We start from the raw sequence: 17,148 nt of genomic DNA, 5'->3' as shown, positions 1-17,148 counted from the left end.
ATTTGTCCGGCTGCACCTCTCCCATTTTGAGGCCCATAATAAAGACAGCAAAAATACGGTGCAGCTTTTGCACATTTAACCGTGAGCAGTGGAGTACTTGCATCACGTACCAGAGCTTGCTTATCAAATACAAATTGCACACAGTTGCTCTTGCAAATACGGACAAATTAGCACTTTTCCATTTTTCAGCTTTCTCACGCGTTTCTTCAACCTGTGTTTTCCAAAAAGGCTCAGTGTCCCTGTAAAATTCGAGTGGAACACCTAGGTATTTCACGGGTGCTGTCACCCAAGAAACGGTGGCGAAAACAGCTGGAGTTGACGGCCATTCTCCGTGCCAGAATCCCAGGCACTTGCCCCAACTCACCACACTTCCGGTGACCTCACTGAAACCCTTTACTGCTTCGATTGTCCTGCTTATGCTATCTTGGTTAACGCAGAAAACAGCAACGTCATCTGCGTATGCCAAGAGCTTCACTTCTGATTCCTGTACACGAAAACCATGAATAGCCTCGTTTCCTATAATGTTTAGGCAGAGGGTTTCTATATAAATACAAAACAGCAGGGGGCTGAGGGGACAGCCCTGGCGTACCGATCTCTGCACACTAATGGGGGCCCCCAAGGTCTTGTTTACTATTAACCTCGTAGTGCAGTTACGGTAAGCCATAGCCACACCCTCTCTGATAACAGAACCAACGTTAATGTCATGCAGAATACAAAGCATAAATTCGTGCGCCACACAGTCAAACGCCTTCTCAAGGTCAATCTGAAGAACTGCGACCCGAGCATATATTGCGTCACAACACTCAAGCACGCACCTAGCCTTGTGAATATTCTCAACAATGGAACGCCCCTTGATCCCGCACGTTTGGTGAGGTCCGACTATTTTATGCATTACGGTCTGTAGCCTGCCTGCAAGAAACTTCATATAAATTTTGTAGTCGACATTTGTGAGGGCTATGGGCCTGTACGATGTTACATGTCTGAGTTTTTCTGTTTGATCGGTTTTTGGTATGAGCACAGTATGCGAGGATGCATATGATGCAGGCAGAGCATGCAACACATACGCTTCATTAAATACCACTGAGAGGAGCGGTGCTAGTTCCTTCTTGAAAGCTTTATAAAAAGCCGCGCTCAGGACGTCGAGCCCCGGCGACTTTCCTGAGTTTAATTTATCAATAGCCTGTTCCACTTCTTGTTCGCTAATTGGCAGCTCTAATCTTATTCTGTCTGCGTCATCAATACGTGGCATGGCCCCTTAAAATATCTCCTTAAATCTGCCCATGTCAACATGCCTCGAAGCGAAAAGCGCTTGATAGTAATCAAAAAAAGCCTTTGCAATGCTGTCATCGTCTGATGCAGTGGCACCGCCCCAGTGAATTTCCGCGACATGGTTTCGCCGAGCGTGCGCCCTTTCCATTCCTAAAGCCCGTTTTGTGGGTGTTTCGCTCGCGGCGAATTGCTCAGCTCTAGCGCGCACAAGTGCGCCGCGATATCGCTCTTCCTCTATCGTTTCTAGTTTTTGTTTGGTTTTTCGGACGTCTTCACTGAAAACACCCGGTGTCTTGCATTCCCGAGCTAATAAATTGTCCAGTAAGGACTTCAAATGTGCCTCGCTTAACCTTTCTTGAAAACGTATGCAGCTGGCCCTTTCTATTGCATACACTTTTATCTGCTGTTTGCAACTTTCCCATTCTACTCCAGCTGACCGATTGCCATTAACGGTTATTTTACTAATTTCCTGTGCTGCAAACCCGGTGAAAATTTCGTCTTTCAGAAGCTCATTGTTGAATTTCCAGAGGTCCCACTGGAAAGAGTTTTTACGTTTTACCGCGCCTATACTGCATTTCACCAAGCAGTGGTCGGAGAAAGTTGCAGGAACAACATCGTAGCTGTGACACTTTGGCGACAGGTCGACCGATACATATATTCTATCAAGGCGGGCATGGCTACCTCGTTGGAAGTGCGTGAACCTCATACCGCGCTTGTATACCACACATTCAGTCACGTCCTCCAATGCAAACTTATCGATCAAGCGACGGAGAAGTTCGGTGCTTTCATCGCGGTGGGAGCGCGCGTGCTGGTTTTGTCAGCCGCACTCAAGACACAATTAAAATCTCCCAACAATATCAGGTGTTTTTCTGTGCGTAAGAAACGCTGAATGCTCTAAAAAAAAAAGCTACCCTATCCTCGCCCACGTTAGGTGCGTAAACGCAAATTAGTCGCCATTCAGAGCAGGCGAAAGCAAAATCCACTACTACGCAACGACCCGAAGGGCACGATGTGTACGCCTGCACCTCGAGGCTAGGCAGCTTTTTTATAAACACAATGCATCCGGCAGATGTGCCGACGGCATGGCTCACGACCGCATAGAATCTTGACGTAAAACGTTGCACGATGCTCTCGGTGTCTTGTTCCCCTTCCACTTTCGTTTCCTGAATAGCAAGCAGATCGATATTATGATCTGTTAAAATGCGGTGCACTTGGCTCTGCTTCCTCTTAGCGGCAAAACCTCTGACATTGAGCGTTGCAAAAGTCAAGGAGGTTGCAGAAGCCATATTTAAAAACGTGTGAAGACGCCGAGAGCACCGTGCTCACCTTTCACGTCTAGCACGAAGCTAGACGCCGTTGCCACCACCGGAGCCGTCAGGAGCGGATGCCTGGTTTTGTTGCGGAGGCAGTGGAGGCGCCTTCTCGGCGACCCGCTTGCCTGCCGCAAGGTTGGGCGTTGGCCTGAGTGTTGGTCGCCTGGACTGGCCTGTTTTCGCTGGCGGCTGCTCAACGCCGCCATCTGCGGGCTCGTCCCCTTCGTTGTCGGTCGGGTCGTGAGGTCGCTTGGCTGGGGCGGCGACGGTCGTCACACGGGCGCCGCTCTGGTCCATCTGTTCCTCGCTGGTCGGTGGTTGGTCGACATTTTTAGCCGGATGACTGGCCCCGTCGCTGGATGACCCTTCATTTGTCCCAGCAGGAATTACCGTCCCCGGTTCCTTCCCACCGCCGCTGGCCGTGTTTCTGTCGCCGCTCGGGTGCCCCGAAGACTGCGTCGTCAGCGCCGGTTTCGTCGTCACGTCGGTTCCCTTTGCCGCCTCTTCTGCCTCGGCGACGTCCATAATGTGCTCCGTCGTGTCGACTCCCATTGCCAGCCCGGTTGCCACTGCGTATGTGCGGACGCAGTCGCTGTCGGCGTGGCCGTAACGCCTGCATTTCGAACACCGGGGCACTTTACACTCTCGCCGAACGTGGCCCGTGCCATGACAGCGCAAGCACTGCATCGGTCGCCCCGGCGCCACAACAAGGGCCAACTCCCCGGCGACACGTATCTGGTGAGGCAGATCGTCGACCTTAAAACCAGGTTTCAGTTTTAGGAGCACAGTTCGTGTTGTAGATCCCTTGTCGTGGACGCCTTGGACGCGCCACCGTTCCCGTGTAACATCGGTTACCTTCCCGAACGCAGCAAAAGCCGTCCGGATGTCTTCGTCGGCCACGCCTTCCAGCATCCAGTGGAGCCGTAGCTTGACTTGTTGGTCTTCCGGATCGAGGATAAGACATCGCCGTCCTTTCACTTTGAGTTCCTTGAAGGCGAGTAGCCTCTTGGCTCCTTCAGCGGTCTTGAAAGTCACAGCCCAAACGTCGTGGATTTGGTACGCCCCCAAAGCCACCACGTCAGGGAGCGTACCAGCCTGGGCCAGCGCATCACGAAAATCCTCGACCCGAAAGGGCCTAACACGAACATCGCCGTGCAGAAAAAGTGTGTTTAAAACCACACGTCCGGTAGGCAGCTGTGGCAAGATCACCTGATAGTCCGTATCGTCGTTTCCCTCGATCCTGTTTCCGCGGCTAGCAAGGGCCGCTGTCGCCACTCCGCCGGAGCTCATGATCCTGCGTCCGTCACGCTCGGTGGCCGGAAGTAGAATGACTAGACTACGTACCGCTGCAGTGAATGTCTAGAAAATCTGTAAAAAGTCCTACCTCTTTATGTACGCAAAATGCAACTTTTAGGGTATTCTAAATTTCTCATTTTAATTTGGGCTTGATTTTGCTGTTCACTGTGATATTAAAATGGCTCTGAAAGGGGCCCTCAATAAGGTTGGGAAGTTTAAGGACGCCGCTTCAGGAATATCCTTCAGAAATAATTTTCTAATGCACTTTGTGGAAGATGAGTTACTTGTAGCCAAAGTTAGAATTTCATATTCTTCGCTCCTTCCCCTCTCCTCTCGTCACTTTCAGCATGCCGAAAGGTCGGCGCTCCTCCACGGGCCTCACTTCCGTGGGCGGAGCTTCCTGACCCGCCGGAGCTAAGCGACTTACTGACCGCGGCCATTGTAGCTGCCTGACGTCTGAAAGAATGTAACCAGTAGCCATCTCTGAACTAGTAGCAGGTGTGAGCGACGAGGGAGGACGCGAGCTGATAAAGTCCCCGGAAAGGGCTCGACAACTTTCGCGCGTGGTTGTGGGCTCTCAGCTGCGTGTATGAGTATAATTTGGCTCAAGTGTTCATCAACACACAATTCAGTGATTGAGCGAGTTTATGTACTCTCCTCAGAAGGCGTTTAAGAGGCCCTTTAAAGTACCTCTGAACAGCTGCGTTTTTGCATATAGCATATTTAAAGGGCCACACAAAAGGGTGTTCGAGCTTGGCTTTAAAATGGTTGCATTATGTAGAGTACAAGCCACCGAGAATTGGTGCTGCGTACGAGAACTCAAAAGCGAGCGCGAAATTTATAATACATTTTAAAAAATTCCCGCTTTCGCATCTCGCGACGACGCCCGGTGCCGAGCTTTCGCGCGAAACCTGGCATACGGCCTCATGTCGTGCAAGTGACGACAGGAGCCGGGGGTTATCATTGGTTCGCCGCGCCAAATTCCTTCAGACGTCACGCTGCTACCATGGCCGCGGCCACTCCGCGTGCGCCTGTAGTCGGCGTAGGTAGGGGAGGGGATAAGTGGGTCGGGCCGACGGAGGCGCGCCGACGTTTCGGCGTGCGAAAAGTGATGAAAAGAGAGCGAAAGGCGCGAAGACGCGGAAGTTGAAATGTTGGCTGCATATAACTCAGCTTCCACAAAACTCGTTTAAAAAAGTCTTTCTTGAGGATATTTGTGAAGCAGCGTCATTTAACATCCCAGACATAGCGCAACTTTATTGAGAGCCGCTTTCTGAGGCCTGATATGCTTGGGTATCGGGACCGAGGTCTTCACCGCATGACGATGAACTCTGCAGACGACGGAGGGAAGCCTTCAGGAGGGTTGGTAAACTTGAAGGTTTATTTACATATTAACAAGAGAAGCAGGGAGACCAAAAGTCAGAGATGAAGTGCCGTGAAACTAGCTAAATCGCGGCTTAAATACAACGGATATTCCCTAGGCACCTAGCTAGGGAAACCGGTGGCTGATCAAGCGTCCAATGGGCAGACACATTCTTCATAGTCTCTTCCCTAACCCCATGACCGCTCCGCCCCCACAAACACGTGCACAGGCGATAAGGAATCCTGGCGCCTTGAGGTCCTGGAATGCTGTTTCCGACCGGTTGGCCGGGTGCATAAGGTCGTTGGCTTAGCAGGCGGTGATCTCCTCCGTGGGAAAGAGGCGTCCTGGAATGTGGTTTCCGACGGGTTGACAATGTGCATAAGGTCGTTGGCTTTGTAGGCGGTAATCCCCTCCGTGGAAAGATGCGTCCTGACGGCCCCGGGCATTCCAGAGGGTAAGATGAATCAGCCGTGTCCGCCCCCGCTTTGTCTGGCCGCGCAAGTGCAAGCGAGCGAGGCAGGTCCGGCGCCTTTGTTCGGGTCATTCTGCCGGTCCACGTGAGGGCGCAGTTCGAGAGCAATGCCGCATTCCATACTCCGGACGAAGGGATGAGAGGCCTTTCGTCACAGCTCACCGTCGCCAGGAGCCGTTCCTAATCCTCTTCTCAGGACGACAGCACCTTTGGTCAAACATAGTTCGATGGCGCCTGCCGGGCTCGTCTGTTCCCGCTGTCGGGGCCTCCGATCACAACAGGCCCTTTAAGTATTCGTATACGAGGTTCCATGAAAAACAAGTCCTTCTGGTAGTGATGTGCGTGCAATTAAGTATTAGTATTTTTCATCATCATCATCATCAGCCTGACTACGCCCACTGCAGGGCAAAGGCCTCTCCCAGGTCTCTCCAATTGACCCTGTCCTCTGCCAGCTGCGCCCACCGTATGCCCGCAAACTTTTCAAATCTCGTCCGCCCATCTAACTTTCTGCCGTCCCCTGCTCCGCTTGCCTTCTCTCGGAATCCACTCGGTTACCCTTAAGGACCAGCGGTTATCTTGCCTTCGTATTACATGCCCTGCCCAGGCATATTTCTTCCTCTTGATTTCGACTATATTGTCACTGATAAACGGTCGAAGCACTCAAACCAGGTTTTAATTAAACGTGCTGGGCGTGCAAGACAGCGAGGAGCTCGAGCGAGGAAGAAGATAAAAAACCCTAGCCCCTAGAGTGCGCAAGGGACGGCAAGTCCTATCTAAAACAGTTCGGCCGCAGTATGGCGCCACTGGATTCATTGGTACTGTGGCATTACTCCCCCTCTCTGAAGGGCAACGACTCGGTGCCGCAACAATGAGAAGCAGGAAGGCAAGGGACGGAGAATGTTCCGGCGGCTGGTGTAGACACGCCTGAAGAGCTAGCGGGCGTGGTACGGCTTCATCCGTGCGACATGGACGACTTCGGGGGTCGGCCGACTAGAGGAGCGAACTGTTCCCCGGGGGAGAACTTCATGATCACCTCACTGACTTGGCGGAGCACCTCGTAGGGGCCAAAAAATCGCCGTAGAAGCTTTTCGGAGCGCCCACGCATGCGGATTGGGCTCCGCACCCAAACTTGTTCGCCGGGCTGGTACCGCACATTTCGGTGGCGGAGGTTATAGTGCCGAGCGTCGAGAACTTGCTGGTGCCGGATGCGCTCTCTAGCTAGTTGGCGGGCGGCCTCAGCGTAACGAACGAATTGGGCAGCACCCATAACAGAGCAGGTAGTGCTAGCTGGAAGCAGCACTGCATCCAGCATGGTTGTGGCTTCGCGACCATGTACTAAACGAAGAGGAGTGAAGCGTGTCGTTTCCTGGACTGCAGTATTATAGGCAAATGTGACGTAAGGGAGTATGGCGTCCCAGTTCCGGTGGTCCGCATCGACATGCATGGAAATCATGTCGGCGATCGTCTTGTCTTGTTGAGCCGTTCGGTGAGGCCGTTAGTTTGAGGGTGGTAAGCGGTTGTCTTGCGGTGACTGGTGCCGCTCAGGCGCATAACCTCCTGCGTAAGGGCCGAGGTGAACGCTGTTCCCCTGTCAGTTAAAACGATGGTGGGTGCACCGTGACGAAGCACAATGTTTTGGATAAAAAAGTTCGCAGTTTCGTCAGTGGTACCACGGGGAAGAGATTTAGATTCACAGTATCGGCTGAGGTAGTCGGTGGCGACCACAATGTAGCGGTTACCCAGTGAACACTCCGGAAATGGGCCGAGTAAGTCCATGCCGACTTGATGGAAGGGGACGTGAGGCGGATCAATAGGCTGCAGTAGGCCGGCTGGCTTACTCGGCGGTGTCTTGCGACGCTGGCACTCGCGGCAAGTTCTTACGCAATGCTTCACAACTGCAGCAAACCTGGGCCAGTAGTACTTTTGCCGTATTCGTGCCAAAGTTCAACAAAAACGAAGGTGACCAGAAGATGGGTCATCATGGCACGTCTGCAGGACTTCGTCGCGAAGAGCCGTAGGAACGACGAGCAGATACACAGCCTCTGTCGGGCGGTAACTTTTCTTATACAGGTTGCCGTCGCGTAAACAGAACGACGACAGTCCGCGTGAGAAGGTTAGTGGGGGAGACTGAGCGCTTCCTTCGAGATACTCAATGAGGGACCGTAGCTCACTGTCGTCTCTTTGGTGTTGAATCAGAACGGACGTGGAGATGGCGCCAAGAAAAACTGAATCGTCGTCGGGGTCAGCTCGGGGGTCCTCGATAGGAGCACGAGACAAACAGTCGGCATCACTGTGCTTCCTACCAGACTTATAGACGATGGTGACATCGAATTCCTGAAGTCGAAGGCTCCAGCGTGCAAGCCGTCTCGAGGGATCTTTGAGGTTCGCCAGCCAACAGAGCGAGTAGTGGTCGCTGACGACCCTGAAGGGGCGGCCATATAAGTACGGGCGGAATTTGGTCACTGCCCACACAACGGCCAGGCCTTCTTTTTCGGTGGTGGAATAGTTTGCCTCAGATCATGACAAGGTGCGGATCGCGTATGCGATTACGCGTTCGAGACCATCCTGCCACTGCACAAGGACCGCACCGAGGCCGATGTTGCTGGCGTCTGGTGCAGTCCAGTGGCGGCCGACTCGTCGAAGTGTCCAAGCATGGGCGTACTTTGGAGACTAGTTCGGTGGTCTTCAAAGACCTGTTGCTCCAGGCCCCAGAAAAACGGTTCGGAATCTTTCGTGAGGCGGATAAGGGGTTCAGCGATCTGGGAGAAGTTCTGCACAAAACGCCGATAATAGGCACAGAGACCCAGAAAGCGGCGTACGCTTCGCTTATCGGTGGGCACAGGAAAGTCAGACACGGCGGCTGTCTTATCGGCGTCGGGGCTAACCCCTTTAGCACTCACGATGTGGCCCAGAAACTTCAACTCTTCGAAAGCGAAGTGACACTTTTCGGGCTTCAGGGAAAGACCGGCCGACCGAATTGCTTCGAACACAGCGCGCAGGCGTCTCAGGTGCTCTTCGAGCGTATCAGAAAAGATGACAACGTCATCCAAGTACACGATACAGGACTGTCATTTCAGATCGGCAAGAACGGTATCCATCATCCGCTGGAAGGTTGCAGGAGCCGAGCACAGGCCGAAAGGGAGCACCCGGAATTCGTACAGACCGTCCGGTGTAATAAAGGCTGTCTTTTCCCGGTCGCGTTCGTCCACCTCGATTTTCCAATAGCCGCTGCGTAAATCTAGCGATTAGAAGTACTTGGCGTAGCGCAGCCGATCCAGGGAGTCATCAGTGCGCGGCAGACGATAAACATCTTTTTTTGTGACTCGGTTTAAACGTAGGTAATCAACGCAGAACCGTAGGGTTCCATCTTTCTTTGCTACTAGAACAACAGGCGACGCCCACGGGCTCGTCGATGGCTGTATCACGTCGTCCTGGAGCATTTCTTGAACTTGGCGGCGAATGGCATCACGCTGCTTTGAAGAGATCCGGTAAGGCGGCTGACATAACGGCCGCTGGTTGGCGTCGACTATAATCCGGTGCTTTGTGAGCGGTGTTTGCCTAACCTTAGAGGTCGGGGCGAATCAGTCACAGAAAGACTGGATAACGCTTTCGAGGTATCGTTTCTAATTAGACGGGAGGTTCGGCTTCACGTCTGTTTTTATGGGAGTGGTCGGTGCCTCCACTGATGCCGAGGCTTCGGACAAAGCGTGCTGTCCCACGAAGTCGCCGAGTTCTTCGAAATACGCAATAACTGTTCTGCCGGGCAAACACTGAGGTTCACAGCCAGAACTGGTTACCAAGAGCTCGGTTCGGCCATTGTTCAGCTCAACAATTCCGCGAGCAACACAGACTTGCCGACCAAGGAGCTGCGACATGTTGGTTTCAGGAATGCCACGAGTTCCAGTGATGTTGTCGCAATCTACGGTAACAAACATGCTAGCTCTCGACGGGATTAATACGTGGTCGTCAAAGACGCGTTAGTCCCGCGTGGCTCGGGATCGCCGTCAACAGGGGGTTGAGTGGAAAATGACAAGACAAGCTCCTGAAGGTTGATGACAGCACCGTACTCCCGAAGGAAATCCAAACCAAGTATCAGGTCTTTGGAGCACTCAGGCAGCACAGCAAAGCAACCAGGGAAAGTAGCACTGCGGATCTGGATTCGTGACGTGCAGACGCCAATTGGCGTAACCACATGGCCGGCGGCGGTGCGGATCTGTGGTCCAGGCCAAGGGGTCAGAACCTTTTTGAGGTCCGTGGCTAACCGGCTGCTCATTACAGAAAAATCAGCGCCGGTATCCACAAGTGCGGTCACATCGCGATTATAAGCCATTACAGGGATTTCGGCAGACACCAGTCGGTCGCAGCACGTCGTTGTTGTTGAGGTCGTCGGGTGAGGTCGTCGTCGGTCGGATTGTAGACGCGAATCGTCGGGTGGAGGCTCTTGACTTGATCCAATAGCGGCGGCCCTACCCCCGGGGGACGCCGTCTTCAGTTTTTCCGATGTGGGGACGCGCCTCTGAACTGGCTAGAAAAAGACGGGCGGCTTGGCGAAGAAAACCGCCGTGGGGATGGCGACCGGGACTGGCGTCGCCGCGAGGTCGTTGGCTGCACGTTATCGGACAGATACTGCTCGATGTCCCGCGGCCGTTCCCCGTAGCGTGGTCGAGATGCGTCAGGTGGAAACCCCCTTAAGCCCATTCTGCGGTAGGGGCAGTGGCGGAGGATGTGGCCGGGCTCCCCGCAGTGGTAGCAGAGCGGCGTATATTGTTTGGCGTACGCCAAACGCGCGCTTTGCTCATGGTGGACAGGGGCTCCTGCGTTTCGACGGGTACAGCTGCAGTTGGGTACCGCGGTGAAGGCACAGGAGTGACGGGGGAAGAGGCTTGTCTCACTGGCCCAGGACGACTTTGTAGTGCTTGACTGTATGTCATCACATAGGGCGCTGGCTGCGGAGCTGGTGGCGACTGAAAAGCTCGCCGGACTTCATCTCGGGTTACGTCCGGTATGGCAGCGACGCCGGCCTGTGGAGCTTCGAAGCGAAGTTTCTCGAGTTCTTCGCGCACCAGACTCCTCACAAGCTTTCGAGGCTCCTCAGTGGGTAGCGACGAGGGCGTGCAGTGGTGAGCGGCTGCTACACTAGCCTGACGGCCGTAGTGCGCGCCCCGTTCTTGCAGAGAACGCTCCATGCTTGTTGCCTCTTTGGCAAAGTCGGCCACCGTTCTTGGCGGGTCACGTACCAGTCCGGCAAACAATTGCTCTTTGACGCCGCGCATTAGGTGGCTTACCTCCTTGTCCTCGGGCATAGCAGGGTCGGCGCGGTTGAAGAGCCGCGTCATGTCCTCGATGCACTTGGCGACGCTCTCGTACGGCTGCTGCGACCTCGATTGCAAGGCAATTTCAGCCTTCTCCTTTCGTTCGCTGGTGTTGATCGTGGCTAAGAGCTCTCGGCGAAAGATCTCCCAGTTAGTGAAGGAAGCTTCGTGGTTCTCATACCACGTCTTGGCCGAGTCCTGTAGTGCGAAGTACACGTTCCGCAATTTGCGCTCGCCGTCCCGCTCGTTGAAACCCGCCACACGATCAAAGCTGGCCAACCAGTCTTCGACGTCTTCAAACCTCTCACCGTGGAATGATGGGGGCGACCGAGGTGTGTGAAGGACGAACGGCGGGGCATTCCCGGAAAGCTGACTTGTCTGGCTAGCCGTAGCGGACGTCATGGCCCTTGCTGATCTTGCGAGTTGACCGAACTCTAGTTGTAGGCCTCGCAGGCGGCGGCTCGCCTTGTGGACTAGTGTTGTAGCCACGCGTTGGGAACTGACGTCAAGAGTGTCCTCGAGGTCAGCGTACATGGACCGTTACCCAGCGGCTCCACCAAATATGTCACTGATAAACGGTCGAAGCACTCAAACCAGGTTTTAATTAAACGTGCTGGGCGTGCAAGACAGCGAGGAGCTATCTAAAATAGTCCTATCTAAAACAGTCCTATCTAAAACAGTTCGGCCGCAGTATGGCGCCACTGGATTCATTGGTACTGTGGCAATATAGATGTCATTAACTCGCGTTTGTTCCCTTACCCACTCCGCCCGCTTCCGGTCTCTTAAAGTTACACCTATCATTTTTCTTTCCATAGCTCGCTGCGTTGTCCTTAACTCGAGCTGAACCCTTTTAGTTAGCCTCCACGTTTCTGCCCCGTAGGTGAGTACCGGTGAGATACAGCTGTTGTATACTTTTCTCTTGAGGGATCTTGGTAAGCTGCCATTCATGACCCGAGAGAAGCTGCCATATGCGCTCCACCCCATTCTTATTCTTCTAGTTCCCTCTAATGGTCGGGATCAGCGGTCACTACCTGCCCTAAGTAGACGTATTGCTTTACCACTTCCAGCACCTCGCTGCCAATTGTCAACTGCTGTTCCCTTTCTAGTTCCTTATTGGAGTTTTACTGCTGACTTCATGGAGGGCTATGGTAGCTATGCAGTTGCTATAGATATCTTACAGTATTTTCTAATAAGGCTCCTCTACACCCTGATTCCGGAATGCCTGCATGGCTGCTGAGGTTTTCACTGAGCCAAATGCTTTCTCGTAATCAATGAAGGCTATATAATAGGGGTTGGTTATATTATTCTTTTTGTGCCTCTTTTTTTATTTCTCTTCTGGTTCAAATATAGAACACTGTAGAGCCAGAATTAGGATATGCATCACATGCATTGCACTAAGAAGTGTGGAAGGCCTAAATTTTAGTGGAAATTTTGGTACGAAATCTACAGCCGATTTTTCAAGGGAAATCTTTACTGGCCTACTGAATCCAAGGTCATCGGCGCCGAAATTCGATCTTGAAGTGGAGGACGAGGAGCGGTTGAGGTGCGGCAGCCACATGACATACCACGTCACTCGCCGCAGCTGCAACCGCGCGCCGCCCCCGTGCCGACCGCTGCCTTGGCAGCTGTGGCCACGTGACTCGCCGTTTGCTTGAAAAAGCAGCCGGTGCTGCTTTCACAGCGTTCTTATTTCAGTTCTCGCTATTATAGACGGAGCGAGTCGACCGTAGCCGTCTACGTCGTCGGGACGATTTCGCTAAACCACGCTTAGCTGAGCTGAACTGCAACCATATTTTTAAACAGTTGAATCGATCTACCTGCAACTATAATAGTGTTTAAAATATAGGCAGGATTATAATAATAATAATTGGTTTTGGGGGAAAGGAAATGGCGCAGCATCCGTCTCATATATCGGCGGACAACTGAACCGCGCCGTAAGGGAAGAGATAAAGGGGGGAGTGAAAGAAGAAAGGAAGAGGGGCCGTAGGGGAGGGCTCCGGAATAATTTCGACCACCTGGGGATCTTTAACGTGCACTGACAACGCACAGCACACGGGCGCCTTAGCGTTTTTCCTCCTTAATAACGCAGCCGCCGCGGTCGGGTTCGAACCCGGGAACTCAGGATCAGTAGCCGAGCGCCCTAACCAATGAGCCAGACCGCGATATTTCGAATCTTGTGGACGCTCATGTGCTTCGTATGGGCTCCGCGTTCGAGCACCTGCTGCAAGAGAAAAAACGAGGATACGTCGACTCCGACACACGGACAAGAAGCGTGAGTGTATAAGGCATCTTTCAAGACATCTTTTAAGCAAATCGCAGCTCGGGCGACCGACCTCTGACTGTCTAAAGCCAGCGTCGCTCCGGCGCCTATAGCGCTCCGGTGCCCGAACGCCAGGTCTAGCGCGCGGCGTAACAAGAACCCCAAAGCTGAATCAGTAACAGCTCAGAAGCCAAATAAACCGGCCGAGAAGCCGCAGGCGAAACCTCTCCCTCCCCTGCATCCTAAGAAACCGCTTCTCCGACTCCCGGAGGAGAACTATAAAATCATCTACAGGCCAACGGGTGGCGTAGACTTCGCGCGCTACACCGAGAAGTCCATCAGGCACGCGATCGCAACAGCGAGCAGCATCACCGCGACCGAGGCTGATAAAGACCAATCTAGAACAAATTCTGCAAAAAATGTGTTCACCATATCGACGCCCATGCAGGCAATCGCACTACGCTACGTCGCAGTCAAGCAACTCAAGATAGAAGCCATATACTTTATACTGCCATATACTCTGCGCCGCTGGGACCATCCCTGTCGGCTTTGCAATTATATTTCGTATATGTGTGGGCCCTTTTGGGCTGAGGTTTTTGCAGTTCAAGGAGCACTCGGCACCGTGGCCGCCACAACTATGCTCCCTGCGGCCCGCGTTGTCATCCGCACTGACGCCCTTCAAGTTGTCCGGTTGCTACGACGTGTTAGCCGCTGTCCCACGATATGTCAGGACATCCACCGGCTCGCCGCACGCATCCCGCAGCCAGTACGCATTGAGTGGGTCCCACGGGAACTGCTGACCTATCAAAGCCAGGCAGATTTAGCGACCCGCCTTGCGAATACAAACTCATCACCGCCTCGGCTCCTTCATTTGGACAATTTTGCCCTCCTTTCATCAAGAAAGGAACTCCTCCGGCGCCGCACAAGTGCTGTCATCACTCCGTGTGCGGTAACCCTCCCCCGCGATCTTACCCGTGCAGAGGAGGTTGCGCTTAGGAGGATCCGGGCCGGGGTTGCCCTCACACCAGCCATCACTCGGAAGTGGCCTCAGTACCGAGAATTGCTTCCTCGCCCAGGGTGTCCGATATGTAAACATGAGGACATTGAGGCCGACATTCATCACTTACTGTGGGACTGCCCAGCTCTCAAGCCTACAAGGATCCGGCACCTGATGGTAGCAGGTCTTTCACCAAGCAACCCTGCTTCATACATTGCCTGGATGTAGGGACCGTACCATCGTTTTCTACTGGACTTCATCAAATCAGCTAACCTTTTTCCATTCATTTAATCTCTACTACATCATTCATCACATCTTCACCCATCATTGATTCCCTGGGGCAATAAATTTCGCTTTAAAAAAAACCTCCTATTTAGGATGTGGGAAAGGCCACTAAGGAACTAGTACATGATCTAGGCGTAAATACGATTGACAGCCGACTTACACACGTGTGGGAGGCAAAGCAAAGCCTAGAAAAAAGATGACTTAAGCAAAAATACAAGAAAAAGCTTAGAAACAGGATAGTCACACTCACGGAAGAAATTCACCACCACTGCGCAGAACTCGCTAGACAGCAGTTACACCATATCTGCGAAAATGTAAATGGCAATGTGGGCACGAGAGAGACGTGCAATCTTCTGCGGCATCTACTTGATCCGGAATAGAACAAATCTACGACTCAAAAGAAAATCACCAAAATTTTAAACATAGACCCAGGCACGGATCAAGATATTATAAACACGCTACAGCAGTACTTCTGCACAACCCGAGAGACGAAGTCCCCCTCCCCGATTATAAATGACAACCTAACCCCATCCTGGACGCTGACATAACAATGGCGGAAATCAGAGCAGCCCTCCTTAAGATACTCACGACATCCGCTCCAGGAGAGGACGGCATTAACAATAAGACACTCAGAAAGCTAGACGACGCTTCTATCACAGCCCTCACGGACTTTGCAAACGAATGTTGGTGGGTGGGAAAAACTCCCAGCGTCTTGGTAACATGCCACCGTTAAATTCATCCCAAAACCGGGCAAAATTTCGCGCTCGAAAACCTCAGACCTATTTCGCTTACTGCTTGCATAGGAAAGCTGATAGAGCATGTCATACTAGACAGATTGCAGTCCCACATGCACAGAGAGAATTTATATCCAAACACTATGGTCGGCTTTAGACCACATGTACATTTATCAACACAGGATACGATGCTCAGACTAGCAAACGAAGTTCTATCTCAGGAGCAAGAAAGGAGCACAAGGGCAATTCTTGCTTTAGATTTAACCAAAGCATTTGATAACGTCAAACACAGAGCAATACTAGATTCTCTTTCGCCATTGAATGTAGGCGAAAGAACGTTTAACTACATCAAGGACTTTCTCTCTGATAGAACGGCTAAAATTCAAATAGGCACAATAAAATCCGACACCCTCAGTTTAGGAGACAAAGGAACGCCGCAAGGCGCAAGGATCTGTCCTGTCCTCATTCTTATTCAATATAACCCTCATCAAAATGGCACACGACCTCGCCAAAATTTCAGACCTAGAACACTCTTTGTACGCGGACGATATCACCCTATGGACCACCAAAGGGAGTATCGGCACGATACAAGATACGCTTCAACAAGCGGCAGATGTAGTAGTAGAGGAGGCACAAGCCGCGGGACTTGCGTGTTCCCCCCCCCCAAAAAAAAAAAAAATTCGAAGTCCTCATCCTACACCCAAAGCGTCAAAGAAAGAATAAAGTGCCTCAGATCAAAATCTACGCGGAATGGGCAGCCATCCCAGATGTGAAAACACTAAATAAGAATGTTGGGAATGCTGATACAGTCAACCCCCCCTCCCCCCGAAAAAAAAAAGAAACGACACACTAATTAAGAAAGCCGTCAACCAAATCTCCCTCCTCATCAGACGCATCGCGAATATGCGAGGAGGAGTTAAAGAAGCCGAGACCAGGAAACTAATCCAAGCCTTCGTTCTTAGCAGTCATCTACTCTACACCATACGTCACCCTCACAGTCAGAGAAAGAGACGACCTGCATGCTCTGGTTAGACAATCCTACAAAATTGCGCTCAACCTCCCCCGTCATACTCCAAATGAAAAACTACTACAGTTAGGAATTCATAACACCTTAAATGAAATTATGAAAGCACACCTCACCGCACAATACGAAAGACTGTTAGGCACTGAAATGGTACGTTTCATCCTAAAGAAGGCAGGAATACAATATGAAGGAATCCGTGCACACACCTTGCCAATTCCAAGACACGTGCACGAACACTTAATACTCCATCCTCTGCCCAAAAACATGCATCCACACTATAATACGGACAGAAGGAAGGCTAGGGCAGAAAAACTTCACGAAAGATTTTCAGTTCAGAAAGACACGGCGCATGTGCACGTGGCAGAACATGCGGGCAGGGACGCCTTTTCCCTGGCAGTTGTCGATCATCGAGGTTCTCCCCTCGTATCGGCGACAGTCGATAAAACAAAATTTCCGGAGGAGGCCGAAGAAGCTGCCATAGCTTTAGCCATTACCTCCACCACTGCCAAATGCATCATCAGCGACTTTAAAACCGCAATTCGAAATTTTGCCAAAGGACGGGCCCACTACGCAGCCATCAAAATATTACAAAAAATCTCCTATACCCGTCAGATCACATTGATCTGGGTCCCCGCCCATTCGGGTCATCCTGGAGACGAGGGAGCGCACCAGTATGCCCGAGGATTCGTAGTTAACCGGGAGGTGCGCTACCCCGAGCTCAGATCGGCCAGGGAGCGAGTGACGACCTACAATGAAATTACTACCCAGTTCAAGAAAGAAAGAAAAATCTTCCCAGAACCACATAGATCTCTAAGTAAAACAC

The 17,148-nt window shown here is 52.1% G+C and overlaps 1 protein-coding gene across 1 annotated transcript; it reads right to left on the bottom strand.

The window, feature by feature from the left end:
- Positions 1–2,615: 2,615 nt before the first annotated feature.
- LOC144095459 (uncharacterized) lies at positions 2,616–3,872 on the bottom strand. The gene has a single exon (XM_077629191.1). The coding sequence runs from the start codon at positions 3,870–3,872 to the stop codon at positions 2,616–2,618; it is 1,257 nt and encodes a 418-aa protein (XP_077485317.1).
- Between the last annotated feature and the right edge of the window lie 13,276 nt (positions 3,873–17,148).

The sequence above is a fragment of the Amblyomma americanum genome, chromosome 6 (assembly GCF_052857255.1).
Source record: "Amblyomma americanum isolate KBUSLIRL-KWMA chromosome 6, ASM5285725v1, whole genome shotgun sequence".
NCBI lineage: Eukaryota > Metazoa > Arthropoda > Arachnida > Ixodida > Ixodidae > Amblyomma > Amblyomma americanum.
This window is presented reverse-complemented; position numbering and strand designations above follow the sequence as displayed.